A 14,183-nucleotide genomic window follows, 5' to 3' on the forward strand; every position below is an offset into this window, starting at 1 on the left:
ATGTATTACACACAGACAGAAATAATCAGAAGACAAAAATCATTTAACCATCACAGTGTGTTGTATGATTTTATATATATCACAAAATAAATAAAAGAAAAAGCAGAAGAAACAACACCTCACCTCTTTGTCATCATAATAATTATCATCGCTAGGAAGAACAAATCAACAAAAACATAACATTGCCATCATCCATAATCAATCCGACCAAGATCTATTAAAGTTTTAGGTTTCATATTCACAATCATTTCTTAAATATATCTCATTATAATCATCATCACCACTCCTATTCATGAGTATTAACGGTTGATTATTCAATAAAAATTCATTCCGAATAATTAATATTAACAAGTGTAACGCGCTTGAATAATTGATCAGTTTAGGAAAAATTTATTAATACATGTGGGTGTGTACGATTAGAATTATTTCAGACGTTTGGAATGGCTGACCGTAAAGATTATGATCATTTATTCAAATTGCTCATAATCGGTGATAGTGGTAATTATTTTTATTGAATTTTACAGTCAATGATTACCTCATTTCCTAACAGGTGTTGGAAAAAGTAGTTTATTATTACGTTTTGCTGATAATACTTTTTCCGGTACATATATTTCAACTATTGGTGTTGATTTTAAAATCCGTACAGTCGAAATCGATAATGAACGAGTCAAATTACAGATCTGGGATACCGCGGGTCAAGAAAGATTCCGTACAATTACCTCTACGTAAGTTTGAAATTAAATTTTAATTGTTGCTATTGCATTTGTATTTGTAATCTGGGTTTTTTGAATATAATCATATCTATAGATACTATCGTGGCGCCCATGGTGTCATCATTGTATATGATGTAACCAATGGAGAAAGTTTTCACAATATCAACCGATGGCTACAAGAAATTGACCAAAATTGTGAAGTAGAAAATAAAATTCTAGGTAATCGATTCGATTTTTTATTCGAAATTATTAAGTAATAAAAATCTTGTTGATTTTTTTCAGTGGGTAACAAAAACGATGATCCAAGCCTTAAAGTAGTATTAACAAAAGATGCACAACGTGTAGCCGAATTAATGAAGATACAATTATTTGAAACGAGTGCCAAAGAAAATATTAACGTCGAGGAAATGTTTTTAGCTATTACAAAGATGGTGTTAAGAACCAAGAAAGAACAACTAAATCGACAAACAAATGAGAAGAATGCCATAAAGATAGCGAAAGGGGGTGTTTATAAACCGCGAAAAAAATGTTGTTGATTCTGATGTCTGTAATCTTATTTTTTAAAAATCCAAAAATTATCTAAAGCCCTTATGATCAATTATACAGTATGTAATAAACATTTTACACACACACACACATAACTTGAAACTAATTTATTTATGTATACACAACACATTAAAACTTGTTGCTCCATTTATGTGTGATTATTTTTTTTGTGTAAAAATAATATTCAGTTTAAATGGTTCTTTAATTAAATTATTTGAACTAAAATGTATTTCAAATCGATTGTAATGAGAATGAATTTGCTTTTTTTTGATTTAGGATTAATTAATTAATTTTAAAATCAATATTGTTGAATTTAATTTCGAAATTTTCGACAATACAAAATGTTCGATATATATTACCATTTTATATCTTGATTGTATGGATGTTGTTCCAAATCGATTGTGGATTAAATCATAGATATGACTCAGCGTGGTGAAAGTATCCGATTAGATCCAAAAACTGCAGCCGTTTTCCGTAAAAAAGGTTATTCTGTTGATAAAAAATTGAATGAAGGTGCTTTTGGGCAAGTGTACAAAGGTACTAATACAAAAACAGGTGAATTGGTCGCTGTCAAAGTGATGGATTTGGATAAAGTGGGCGATAAATTCAAACAAAAATTTTTACCTCGTGAATTGGCCGCCTTGATTGGTATCAAACATGAAAGTGTCATATGCATACACGATATAATAAGGGCAAATCACAAGATTTATATATTTATGGAATTCGCAAATGGTGGTGACATTACCGGTTATTTACATAAAAATGGAGCCATTTCCGAACCATTAACCTGCTATTGGTTCACTCAAGTTTTGAATGCTTTGTGCTATATTCACGATGAATTGAAAATTGCACATCGTGATATCAAGATCGATAACATTCTTTTACATGATAATATGGCCAAATTAACTGATTTTGGATTCGCTAAAGAAAGTTATGATTGTCATACGGATACTATAATAATGTCCGAAACGTTTTGCGGTACAGAACCATATTATAGCCCACAGATTGTGGCCAGAAAACCGTACAATGCATTTGCAGCTGATGTTTGGGCCATGGGTGTTACATTGTTCTGTATGCTTAACAATAAATTTCCATTCCATTTTGGTGATCCCAAAAAAATGCTGCTCGAACAAACGGATCGAGATTACATCAAAATTCGTTACGTCAGACGTTTTCCGTCGGATTTACGGAATTTTCAGGAACGATTTTTTGTTGTCGACGAACAAATTCGTTGGACAATTTATGAAGCACTTTCACATCCATGGATTTTACGCAAAGGAAGATAATCAACAATCAATAACCCAACATTGAAATAATCGAATAAAATAATATTTTTTATATAAGAAATTTATGAATTGAAATTGTTTTAAAATGAAAAATGTGTCAAAAATTTTAGAAAATAAATGAATGAATGATGCATGAAGAGTGTGGGTGAATATCACATGTCCCTATAAGATTTTTTTATACAAAATTTGGATGTTCGTCTAATTTCTATACAAACAAAATTCAAAAAGATATGACGATGACAATAAAGAAATGTGAAAAAATGTATCGCCAAATGAATGAAATACAAATGAACGATAGACTTATTCAAAATAATTCTTGATAAAGTCAACCTGGTTGAGATTTTTGAATTACTAGTAAAATTTTTGTAATCATTTCAAACATTGACAAAATATACAACTTAATAATTTAAATTCATGCAATCGGACTTTGCTGTGGAGGTATTGGTGATGATGAATCTTGTAAATCCATTACAGCAGAACGTGAGGATTGCTCGGGCTTATAAACCGGACCTAATTGTGACATGTATCGTTTTATAAAATCTTTCGTTTTATGCTTGACCGAATCGGTAAAGGCGAGATCTTTACTACTTTTTACTTGTTTCAATTCTTTCTCCACAATAGCATGCGTTAGCTGAATGGAATAAATGCAATTAGAAACACAATTTAAATTTGTTCAAACAAAAATTGATTTACCTTTCGAGCTAATGATTTAAAATGACTACTATTAGTAATCCGACCTTTGGTACATGAACTTCTCATATATGGATTCAAACATTTAACCATGAATTGCGATACTTTATAACGAAAATGTTCACGAGAACGGCGAGATTCCTTACGTTTTAATTCATCGGCCGGCATTTCAGTTGTACCACCAATGGGTAGATCTTTTTTCGTTCTAGTGTTTATCAACGAATTCGGAGAAGATGATGTCGATGGATGACTTATATCACACGATGGTAAATCACCACTAATAATATCACCATAGTAATTGTCAATTTGATTATCTTGTGGTGGATGCCATTGTTTAATTTGTTTACGTCGATTATAATAATAAAAATGATCATTAATTGAAGCCGATTTCCAATCATACGAAAGACTTTTTTGGTCAGGAGCACAAGTTGTGAATGAAATGGGTAACGGTTCGGTAATATTTTCCTTTACATTGATTTCTTGTGTTAATTCATCCGGAATAGGAAAATAATATGTTTTTGAATCATTCGTAATGAAAAATATACCAGCTGGAGGATATATTTCATCAAACATTCGTTTTTCCATACTTTCAAGACAATCATCATTTTCAAATTTTATCTGACTAAAATCCACATTATCGATTGCTTCAGGTGGAATGTCTTGTTGCTTATAGCCAATATTAAATATGGATTGATATGACGAATTTTCCTCATCATTTTCATTTGATCCGACTAATTGGATTAATGGACTATCATATTTGGGTATTAAATCCTGCAAATCGACAATCTCATCATAATTATAAGAATCAATCGATTGTTCATAGTTTGAGGCCATCGATGGACCATCAAGCCATTCGTGAACTGGCTGTTGTTGCTGGCTGGCATCGGTAATATAAGTGACCGGTTGCTGTTGGAATTGTTGTTGTACATGATCAAATGTACCACCAAATTGTAGTAAATTATGTACATTAGAGCCAACTTCAGCGCCAGCATTATTATTCGAAAAAGAAAGATTGGTGGCCATTAACATCGGATTGTTAGCAGCAAATGTCGTTAAATACTGTTGGTAGAATTCATTGAATCCGATCATTGGATTAGGAGCAGCAACCGATACTAAATCATTAGTAGCAGCAGTGTTAGCAGTACCGGAAACAGAATTTTGCAAGGCTTCTTTATACAGTCTCAAATGTTCATGATATTTGTTCAATGCATCCGTATAATCATTTTGCACCATTGTATATTCGAATCGTTTTCGATGCTCTTCTTTTGTCAATTTTGGTGATGTTGAACCTTGATTTGGAGTCTGGTGGAATGAAGATGCGGTGGATGAATTATTATTCTGACCATATAAAGATCGATGTTGTTGCGGTCGTATTGATGATCGACGATTGGTAAGGTTTTTCAAACACCGACGTTTATTACCCAATATACCGGCAATTGTATTATAGCCATCGCCATCCGTATTATCAATATCAAACGATCGTTTATCATGCGTAATAAATGGTAAACCTTGTGAACGACGTTCTTCCTCCTCTTTGGAGCGACGATCTGCTTCGGCTTCATCATCATGTCGTTTTTGTCGATCAAGACGAGGTATCCGAAAGCCTTCTTTTAAATCTTTCCAATGATTTAGCAGTTTTTGCGCAAGAAATCCGATAGTTACATCGGATTTTAATTTTGCCGGATTGGCAGCAGAATTCGTTGTATCCGAGGATTTCGTTTTACTTTTTATCACAATTTTTCCTGACAATTTCGATAAATCGGTTATTGATTTAAGTTTTTGACTATCAGTTATCGTTTCTTTATTGGTACTTGAGGATTGGCTATCAGTTTCTTCTTTGATTGATTCGACTGCAGTAGTTTCTTTTATCTCTTCTGCAGCTGTTTGGCAAGAATTATCTTCATTGGCTTTAGTTGTGTCTGATTTTTTTTCTTGTTCATCAATGTTGAGATATTGTTGCCATTCAGGGCTATCAATAGCGGCCCATCGTTCAACTACCTCTAATACTTTACAATCTGTCAACATTGTTCGATGTGGTATCGGCAATACTTCCAGTAATCCTAATAGACGTGCTTTGAGATCAACATTTTCCGCTTCAATCATCCAGCCCCAGATAATACGAAGACCATGATAATCAATAAAAAGTCGAAGATATGCTAACTCAAGTGTTGACATTATAATATCAATCAATTGAATTCGCAGCGAAAATTTATCAGCTCGTAACATGAGACGTGAAACTTCAAGAATTTGTTGACGATTGCGGAGACCGTTTTCAGCCAACATGTCGATTTCAAGCTAATTAAAAAAAAGATGATCATAAAAACTACAGAAATTAATAAAAAAAATATTTACCGCAATATCTTCGAGAAATTCTTCTTTGTCGTCATCCTCTTCATCAGATTTATCCACATTTTCTTCATCCACCTCTTCTTCTTCATCAGTAGCAACAATTTCTTCATCTTCAGTAATCTTTTTCTTGGTCGCTTTCTTACTTTTAGGTATTTTAGATCCATCAGTCAGAATTTCTCGACCACTTTCCGATGATCCAATATAACCTCGACAAGATATCGATTCACAATAGCATTTTTGTGCTTTTTTACTGCAAAAGAAGAAATTTGGTTCAGTTTTGCCCAACGAAGATTAGAGATTTTTTTTCATCAATACTTACCCATATCGCTGAAATTGATAATCAAAAGTAATCTCTTCACCAGCGGCAACCGGTTTGATTGTGAAAAAACCGATTCTAAGTTCACCATTTACAGTCCACTATTATCAAAGGAAATTAATTCGAAATTAATCCAATTTTTAGTTGAAAATCCAAAAAAAACAGACTGTACGAACCTTTTGTGTGATTGAGTTTGGTTCACAACTATGATTAATAAAACGGGTCATATTACCCTTAAAGGTAGCATCGATAATTTCATCACTTTTCAAGGCCATAAAATAATAATGTTCCATTTTTAGTTTGGAATATTTATCAGTACGTTTATGAAACATGAATGGATCAATAACTTCACCAACATATTCCATTAGAAAAGAATTGCTATATTTGACAGGTATTTTTTTTAGAATAAACAAATATCATTCGATTCACAAATTTCTACTTACGCAGGTATCGATTCAAGTGCCATCAGACCCCAACCTTTCTTTTCGGTTTTGAACGGAGTCAATTTCATATATTGTTGCTGAAAAAATTGAATGTAAAAATTAGGTTTTCGAATAATTGGAAAATTCAACAGATCAAACCTTCTGAAAACGTTTATTGGAACAATGTTCACCCAACGGACAACGAGAACCACATTCAATCATCAACATACGATTAAGACAATCTTCACCACAACCCATTAAACCACGAGCACGTTCTTCTTTCAACAGTAAACAATCGCAAACCATTTTTTTTGTTTCTTTTTTTGTTTTACATTTTTTCCTATTATGATTTGTAATCGATTATAAACAAGAGGTTGGAAAAGAAAAAAACAACAACATACTTTTCGAAAAGAAAAATATTCTCATCAATCTTTTGATAGGAAGGCATAGGTGAATCGGGTATCGCAATTGATTCTGGATTAAATGATTCTTGTGACGAATTCATGTTAGATTGTTGTTGAGCATTAGGCGATGAAGGTGTTGAATCTGTTGGTGATAATACCGTACTAGTTATTTCTAATTCTGAATTTCGACGCCATCTTGATTTGACTTTTTCTGGTGCCTGTTTATTACTATCATTAATACAATCCGAAACGGTGGATGATGATGGTGATGAATCTTTGGTCTGAGCATTATCATTTGGTTCTTTTGATGGCAGTGATGTGGTGAAATTTTCCTTTGAAGTCGATAATGGTGCTTGTTGATGGCTAGATAATGATTTTGATTCATGATGGCTATTTACATGATGAAGATGGTGATTTTCCAAATCATTGGACGATTTATGTTTCGATTTGACTTTACGATGTTTTTTTGATTTTTCATCTTTCTTACTACTTTTCGATTTATGTTTTGATTTCTTATTCGACGATGATGATTTCGTCTCATGATGGTCTTGATTTTTCGTTGACTTATTTTTCGATTCTGTATCCCCAGATATAGGTGGTGTATAGGTGTGGTCACTATTATTGTTGAGTTGTGAATTAGGATCGTGGCCATTTGTTTGTTGAGTTTGTTGTTCATCTATCTCCGGTGAACTGCCTTTGCCGAGATTTTTTATCCTCGTACTTCGTCTTCTAGTCGATTTTGTTACAACTGAATCATTCTTTTTGTCTTTCTTTTTCGTCTTATTATTTTTCGTAGCTTTACTAATGGTATCATTTTTTTGATTTTTAGGTTTTCGCCCTCGACGGTTTGGAGTAGATGATGATGATTTTTTACCTTTATTTTCTTCATTTTGCGAGGAAATTTCCAGATTACTTGAACAAACATCCACTTCACTGCTTACAAAATTGATATCATATGATTCATCGTGATGATTCTCCGTGGTTTTCGATCCATTCATCATCACCATAGTTGTGGTATTCGGTTCGGATGACGAGGATTCTTGGCTATTATCATTAGCATAATCTTTCATAATACGATTCTTGAATTTAAATGTAGAATTATTATTTAAATTATTACTATTGATTATTTCTCCATTCATTAAATCGAGGCCGTTGTTATTGTCTGATGTTTCGATCACAATTTGCGTATGATCTGATGCATGATCAACATTTGCCGTTGAATCGCCATTCATCGTAGCAATTGAATCATAGACATATTTCAATTCTAATTCACCATTGGTCATATTTTCTACATTTGTGTGATTCTCAATGATCCTTTTAAATGAACTTTTAATGAAAAAAGAAATCTAAAAATCAAACAGAAAAACTTACATATTTTTTGATTTTATTGCTGATGTTGTTGTTGTCGATTCAGTGCTCATTTCGTTTCATACAACACACACACAAACAGAAACACACGTTTTTTGATTGATTTTCAAAAAAAGGCCAATGGATTCTTTATTTTACTGTTTTATTAGGAGTTCGAAATACATAAACAGGTGTACAAGTAATCATTTCGGACCATATTGAAAAAAAGGATGTTAAAAATAAAGTTCCAAAGAAAAGTGAAAATTTTATTGATTAAAATCAGCCAGATTTGATTGGTTGTTGTTCAACATTCAATGTTGCATATTCGATATATACTGGTCAATTACAATCCATTCAATTGTTTGTTCGTTTAATAATTTCGGTATAATGTTTGAATTTACATTTGGATGCTAAGAAATTAAAATACACATACATAACGAGACAACACTAAAACATTGTCTACAATGATAAAACACACCAATAATCAAGCAGCAAGCCAATAAACTAAATAAAAAAAAACTTTGAAATCCTCACACACAAACACACATAGACATAGAGCAGCGCAAACTTCATCTATATCAACATATGATAGCCGAATAAGTCGAAACGGTGATCCATGCTGGGCCTGCCCGCTGCATTTGTGCACAAAATAAAAGGGACATAGTGCGGCTTTATATTACAGCTACAATACCTACGATTAATGCTATGTATCATTGTGGCCAATACTTTTCATTTTGACTTATTTGATTTTAAATTTTTCAATTATAATTGTATACAATCATATGTTGTAGATACAAGATTGACAAGCTAAAACTGTGGTCACAATAACAAAATGTTGAATGGCCAGAATCGTACGTTGAAAAGAATGATTCTAAAAATAGGAGGAGCTAAAACATGGAATAACAAAATGTTCGAAACTATATCCATACGAAAACAAACAAAGATTTCGGTTCTCGCGCGAATAAAGAAAAACCAACATGGAACCAAGAAACAAAAACAAAAAAACAAATTTTTTCTGATCAATTATTATATTAAAAAATTTGTTTCTAATAAAAATAGACAAACAATGAATGGTTGAGGAAAAATAAGAAAAAAACTTAACAAAATTTTTCATCGTCACCACTCAAGAAAAAAGCACCCATCAATCGATGGAGATGATGTCAATGTTAATGAGAATAAGTTAAATTGAATCAATGAATGAGAAAAAAAGATGGAAAGAAATGTTACACATGATGCACGTATTGCTTGTGATGAACATGTATATGTTACAACAAAAAAAAATGATTATATGATTAAGTATTTAACAAAAAAAATGGCAGATTTACAAAGGGAAGATCAAAGCGTTTCAAGTTATCAAAATGAGCCCAGCAAAATTTCATGCGGTCACTGATTCGACCATACTTTTCTTAATTATTTCAACAAAATTTTCATTGGTTCCATTAACACCAGCAGTGGCTATATTGACCGTGTTCGACAAACCGATATCCGATGATGAACTAGTTGTTGATGTTGTCGAAGTTGAATCGATCATTTCATCATTATTTCTACACGATGAAGATAATGTCGATGATGAAGATGATTCATTTGTAGAATCAAAATTATTGATTGTCATTTGGGAATCATCGAATTCGTTATTGGATTGTTGTTTATAATAAATAGAATTGTCTGGAAGTTGATGACATGTTGAAACATCCTCATCACCACAAACAGCAGCCATAGTATCATCATTATCATTTGATGGATGAAATGATTGTGTAGCCGCAGTTGATGATGCAGTTGAAAATGGCGATTGATGTGCAGCTGCAGCTGCTGCGGCAAGCATTGATTCAGTGGCCGATGATGATGGGCCGCCAACCGATATGCTTAGGTCGATATACTTTTGTTGTTGATGATTATTGCTATGATCAAGCTGATTAATGTTATTGGCGTGGGTTGTAGCTGCATGATGATGATGCTGTTGATGGTGGAGGTGATGATGCATATCATACGTCGAATGATGATCATAACCATTATTCGCATATCCATGTGTATGGACCGGATATGACTGCTGATGATGATGATGGTGGTGGTTATAATTACTATTACCATGATGCTGTTGATAATGATGGTTCACATTATGATATTGCTGTTGGGCATCACAATGAATCGACGGAAATGGTGGCAATGATATTGGTGCTGAACAATTCGATGTAGCAGAAGATTCTGACAGTTGTTGTTGTCCGGTCGTTGAAATATAATTACCATAGTGTTGTTGTTGCTGTCCGGATTGATTTTGTTGTTGCCGTTGTTGAGCATTATTTTGTTGATATTCGTCATCGAAATCATCGCTTGTATAATCAGAATTTTCTGAATATGAAGATGAATTATCTGGGCTATATGATTCATCATCATTTGTAAGCGGCTGAGGTTGATGATGTGGATAAAGTTGCATACAATCTGTTGTATTAAATTGCGATGAATTTTCTGATGACATCATTGTTGTGGCATGGTGATGATGATGTTCAGTTCCAGGCCCGATTACATTATAATGATGTAATTGATTTGATTGTTGTTCCATATGATATATATTATGAGGTGATTGTTGATATATCGGAGCTGATTGTTGTGATAATATCGATGGTATACCGTCAGTAGAATCGATAACTAATCCATTAGTGGTTTGATCGTATGATTGAGCATGAACCATATGCTGATTCATAGGATATCCACCATTATTAGTGTCTTTTATTGTTGCCTGTGCATGATGTGGAGCATAATTCATATTGAATTCGGTAACATTCTATAGTGCAAAAAAAATAAACAAAACAAAAAAATTGTTGACCAAATGTAATTCAATCACTCACTCAATCGTAATCATTATCATCATCTCTTCATTCACACACACACACACACACTCATAAACACACATCATCATCATACCTGATTTTTATTATCCGTTTCGATTTTCATGATTGTTTCGATGAAATGTTTACGCACTCGAAGTGGATTGAATTCAATACGACCATTTGAATTACCACAACCTTCCCGGGTACATCCACATGGAAATGACATTCGATCAACTTGGCATTGAATACCTGCCTGATGACAAGAACAAACATCTGGATTACAATAAACACGGCAATCGCAGCCACAAAATTCTCTTGATATTCGTATATCTTTGCATTCTTCTTTTTCGGTTGTTTCAATTTTTCGTACACCCGATGCTCTTAATAGAGCACGTCGTTGTTTAATCGGAACAGGTTGCAAAAAATAGCAACTGTCATTTTCGAGATCAATATCACTTAGATCACTTAATTCATCATAAGATTCATCTTCAGATTCCGATGTTGATGCTTGTTTATTAATTTTGGCGAAACGTTTTTGTCGTTGTAGAATTTCCCTACGTACACGCTTTCTTTCTTCAGCATGTGTTTCCAATGTAAAACTTCGATGATAACTATGTGTCGTTTCCATACCAAGTGTTGAACCACCTTGACTTGGTACACAGGTAAATCCTTGTGATCGTTTAAAATAGAAAACGGTAACATTATTAAAAATGACTTTTTTCTTTTCATTTTTCAATTTCGGTTTTCGTCCAGATACTTTCAACAGACTACGTAATGGACGAGAAGATGCCGATATTGAATCGGATGTCGAACCGCTATTAGTGGTCGCTGAATCCTCTCCGGATGATGATGAATTCGCCATCGATATTACTCCGCTACTTGATGATGAACTAATACTTGTTTCATCATTCAATTCGATTTCAGTGCTTGCATCTTCATTATTTTCTGCGGGAATATCATCGACAATTGTTTCCTCCTCCTCTTCTTCTTCAACGACATTACATTTTCCATCAACAAATTCTATTGGATTTTCTTCTTCAACAATTACATCTTCCTCCTCTTCTTCATCGTCATCATCATCGATACCATCAATATCAAAATCATCATCATCATCATCGTCGTCGTCATCATCATCATCATCAATATTCTGATTACAATCATTTTGTTCATTATCATCAGCATCATTGAAACTGCATTGAGCTTCTTGTGATTTTTGTTCATTTTGGCAAAAAATTTCATCATCAATTGTATGCTGTTGTTCTGAATTCATTGAAGATGAATTCAATTCGATTTCAATCACCTCATGATGATCATCATTAATATCATAGTTTGATGTGATTGCATCGGCAGTTACTATATCCGCCGTTATTGTGGTATCAACCTGAATACATTTATCAATCAATTCTGGTGGTGATTTTGGCTCTGGTAATAATGGTGATGTTGATGAATCTATCAGATAATGATTATTGTCATCGATTTTCATCAATTTAATTGCTGGTTTATCATCAACTATTGCATCATCGTTGTGATTTTTATCAAACACATTTTGTTGTCTTTGTTGATAATATTGATGATCAATCATTTCGGTTGCAATACTTTTATCACAATCAATTGATTGTTGATCTTGAGATTGATGTTCATTTGTTTGATCGGATATTGATGGTTGTGGATCAATCTGATCAAATGTTCGTTTTAATGATGACATTATTATTACGAAAATATCTGTGAAGGAAAAAATTTTGTAAAAATAAATTTCGAAATGAATTAATAAAAATAATTATAAAATTGAAAATAAATTGATAGAAATATAAATTATAATGACAAATAAAATTAGAAATTTTACCGGGAAAAAAAAGATGAACCTACTTTAGATTAACGAATTGATTTTGCATTGATATTGGCGCATTTGAAAAATTTTCAACAAATACAAATACAAATACAAACAAACAATGACTAATAATGATTGTTCCCGATAATAAAAGAATTCTAAAAATTTTTGAATAAAAATGAATTTTCCAAATAAATTCCAATTATCGATTATTAATCGATTGTGCGCTTTTCGAAATCCATTTTTTTTTTGAATTTTTTTTCAAGATGAAAAACCTAATTTATTTGTCATTACAATTTTGTAAAAAAATTAATTTTTAGAAAAAAAAATTATTTATCCAAACCATATGAAACAATGATGATGATGATGATGATAATTAATACAATTTCAAAAATATAATTTCTTAATGTTGTGACCACAAATTATATGACTGACGATCGTTGCTGATGATGATGATGATGATGAGGTGAATGTGGCGACACACAATGTGAATAAAAATCAAAAAATAAAAATAAAAACAAATTTTGATAGCCAAAGCAAATCAGCCAGCTCTAACCAAATGATCAAAAAAAGAAAAAAGATTGAATTTACGACGTTTGGTTATATATTGAGCGTCATCATTTGTAAAAATCCAACAAATATATAAAAATGTGTGTGTTACTCTGTAGTCGTTATTGCAGCTGCATCGAACGAAAAAAAAGTTGGAATCAAAAAAAAAAAAAAAAAAAAGAAGAAAATGGTAGCAAAGTAAAATGAATTTGGCACAAACAGAGAGTCGCTGTATGTATGTGTATACAATTCACATTTTATTGTGGATCACCACTGTAGCAGATAGTCGAGAAAAAAAAAATTTCGAATATAATTTTCGAATATCTTGAGCGCCATACTTGTTGTATAACTCTCACTATATACAGTGGAAATGGCTGGTTACACATGCATGTATGTAACTGAACAAAAAAGAAGTTTAACAACTGCTATCATCCATTATTCTATGCTACTACTACTACTGTTGATGTGAATCCTGAAACAAACAAAAAAAATTGTAAATTAAAAAGGAAGAAGAATATAAAAGTTGAGTCCAAAGTTTTATATTTTTTTTTAAAAAGCGCATGCTCATAAATATATGACAAGGACGGATAAAATTGTTGTTGTTGTTGTTGTTGTTATTGGAGATACCAAGCATCGTATTTTATCTTTGTATTTTTGTATGGCCTTATAAACTACCATTACAATATGAAGAAAAAAAATTCCAACTAGATCCATCTATTTTGCTGTATACGAGTATATACGAAGCTCTTTTCTCCAATAGTAAGTAGATATTTTCAATAGAATTTTCATGTATTACGCGACGAAGTAAAAATATATAAGGTTGTTCGGGGGTGTTTATGCCATTTTCAAAATGATCATTTTCTTCTTTTCTTTTTCGTTTGCCAAATTTTCAAACTGGCCAAACTTGT

General features: G+C 32.4%; 4 protein-coding genes across 5 annotated transcripts; 2 read left to right on the forward strand and 2 right to left on the reverse strand.

The window, feature by feature from the left end:
* Positions 1 to 76: 76 nt before the first annotated feature.
* Positions 77 to 1,488, forward strand: LOC113790711 (ras-related protein Rab-35-like). The gene is made up of 4 exons (XM_027340406.2): positions 77 to 498; positions 551 to 725; positions 808 to 932; positions 996 to 1,488. Exons 1-4 carry the CDS (start codon positions 441 to 443, stop codon positions 1,247 to 1,249), a joined length of 612 nt encoding a protein of 203 aa, XP_027196207.1. The 5' UTR covers positions 77 to 440; the 3' UTR covers positions 1,250 to 1,488.
* A 49-nt stretch (positions 1,489 to 1,537) lies between these two features.
* Positions 1,538 to 2,606, forward strand: LOC113790707 (testis-specific serine/threonine-protein kinase 4-like). Its single transcript, XM_027340401.2, has one exon. It carries the CDS (start codon positions 1,679 to 1,681, stop codon positions 2,543 to 2,545), a length of 867 nt encoding a protein of 288 aa, XP_027196202.1. The 5' UTR covers positions 1,538 to 1,678; the 3' UTR covers positions 2,546 to 2,606.
* On the reverse strand, positions 2,573 to 8,821 carry Set2 (SET domain containing 2). The gene is made up of 9 exons (XM_027340386.2): positions 8,098 to 8,821; positions 6,724 to 8,040; positions 6,482 to 6,662; positions 6,344 to 6,420; positions 6,077 to 6,278; positions 5,904 to 6,001; positions 5,588 to 5,834; positions 3,239 to 5,530; positions 2,573 to 3,176 (listed from the first exon to the last, which is right to left on the reverse strand). The coding sequence occupies exons 1-9, from the start codon at positions 8,145 to 8,147 to the stop codon at positions 2,958 to 2,960; spliced, it is 4,683 nt and encodes a 1,560-aa protein (XP_027196187.2). The 5' UTR covers positions 8,148 to 8,821; the 3' UTR covers positions 2,573 to 2,957.
* A 241-nt stretch (positions 8,822 to 9,062) lies between these two features.
* On the reverse strand, positions 9,063 to 13,364 carry Axud1 (AXIN1 up-regulated 1). Of its 2 annotated transcripts, none has more exons than XM_027340389.2 (3): positions 13,070 to 13,364; positions 10,993 to 12,620; positions 9,063 to 10,852 (listed from the first exon to the last, which is right to left on the reverse strand). In XM_027340389.2, exons 2-3 carry the CDS (start codon positions 12,601 to 12,603, stop codon positions 9,449 to 9,451), a joined length of 3,015 nt encoding a protein of 1,004 aa, XP_027196190.2. In that variant the 5' UTR covers positions 12,604 to 12,620; positions 13,070 to 13,364; the 3' UTR covers positions 9,063 to 9,448. The 2 variants fall into 2 exon arrangements, with proteins under 2 accessions (XP_027196190.2, XP_075677941.1); XM_075821826.1 differs by lacking the exon at positions 13,070 to 13,364 and adding an exon at positions 12,765 to 12,898.
* Between the last annotated feature and the right edge of the window lie 819 nt (positions 13,365 to 14,183).

Source organism: Dermatophagoides pteronyssinus, unplaced genomic scaffold (assembly GCF_027571235.1).
Source record: "Dermatophagoides pteronyssinus isolate colony J.1.1.1.1 unplaced genomic scaffold, Derpt_VIB-CSIC_2022.12 sq0013, whole genome shotgun sequence".
Lineage (NCBI taxonomy): Eukaryota > Metazoa > Arthropoda > Arachnida > Sarcoptiformes > Pyroglyphidae > Dermatophagoides > Dermatophagoides pteronyssinus.

Coding starts and splice junctions, on each gene's coding strand:
- LOC113790711 (XM_027340406.2), top strand. CDS start 441: ATGGCTGACCGTAAAGATTATGATCATTTATTCAAATTGCTCATAATC. Junction 499..550: donor GCTCATAATCGGTGATAGTG/GTAATTATTTTT, acceptor ATTTCCTAACAG/GTGTTGGAAAAAGTAGTTTA. Junction 726..807: donor TTCCGTACAATTACCTCTAC/GTAAGTTTGAAA, acceptor TCATATCTATAG/ATACTATCGTGGCGCCCATG.
- LOC113790707 (XM_027340401.2), top strand. CDS start 1,679: ATGACTCAGCGTGGTGAAAGTATCCGATTAGATCCAAAAACTGCAGCC.
- Set2 (XM_027340386.2), bottom strand. CDS start 8,147: ATGAGCACTGAATCGACAACAACAACATCAGCAATAAAATCAAAAAAT. Junction 6,002..6,076: donor CAAACTCAATCACACAAAAG/GTTCGTACAGTC, acceptor CTTTGATAATAG/TGGACTGTAAATGGTGAACT. Junction 5,835..5,903: donor TATCAATTTCAGCGATATGG/GTAAGTATTGAT, acceptor CTTCTTTTGCAG/TAAAAAAGCACAAAAATGCT.
- Axud1 (XM_027340389.2), bottom strand. CDS start 12,603: ATGTCATCATTAAAACGAACATTTGATCAGATTGATCCACAACCATCA. Junction 10,853..10,992: donor AAACGGATAATAAAAATCAG/GTATGATGATGA, acceptor TTTGCACTATAG/AATGTTACCGAATTCAATAT.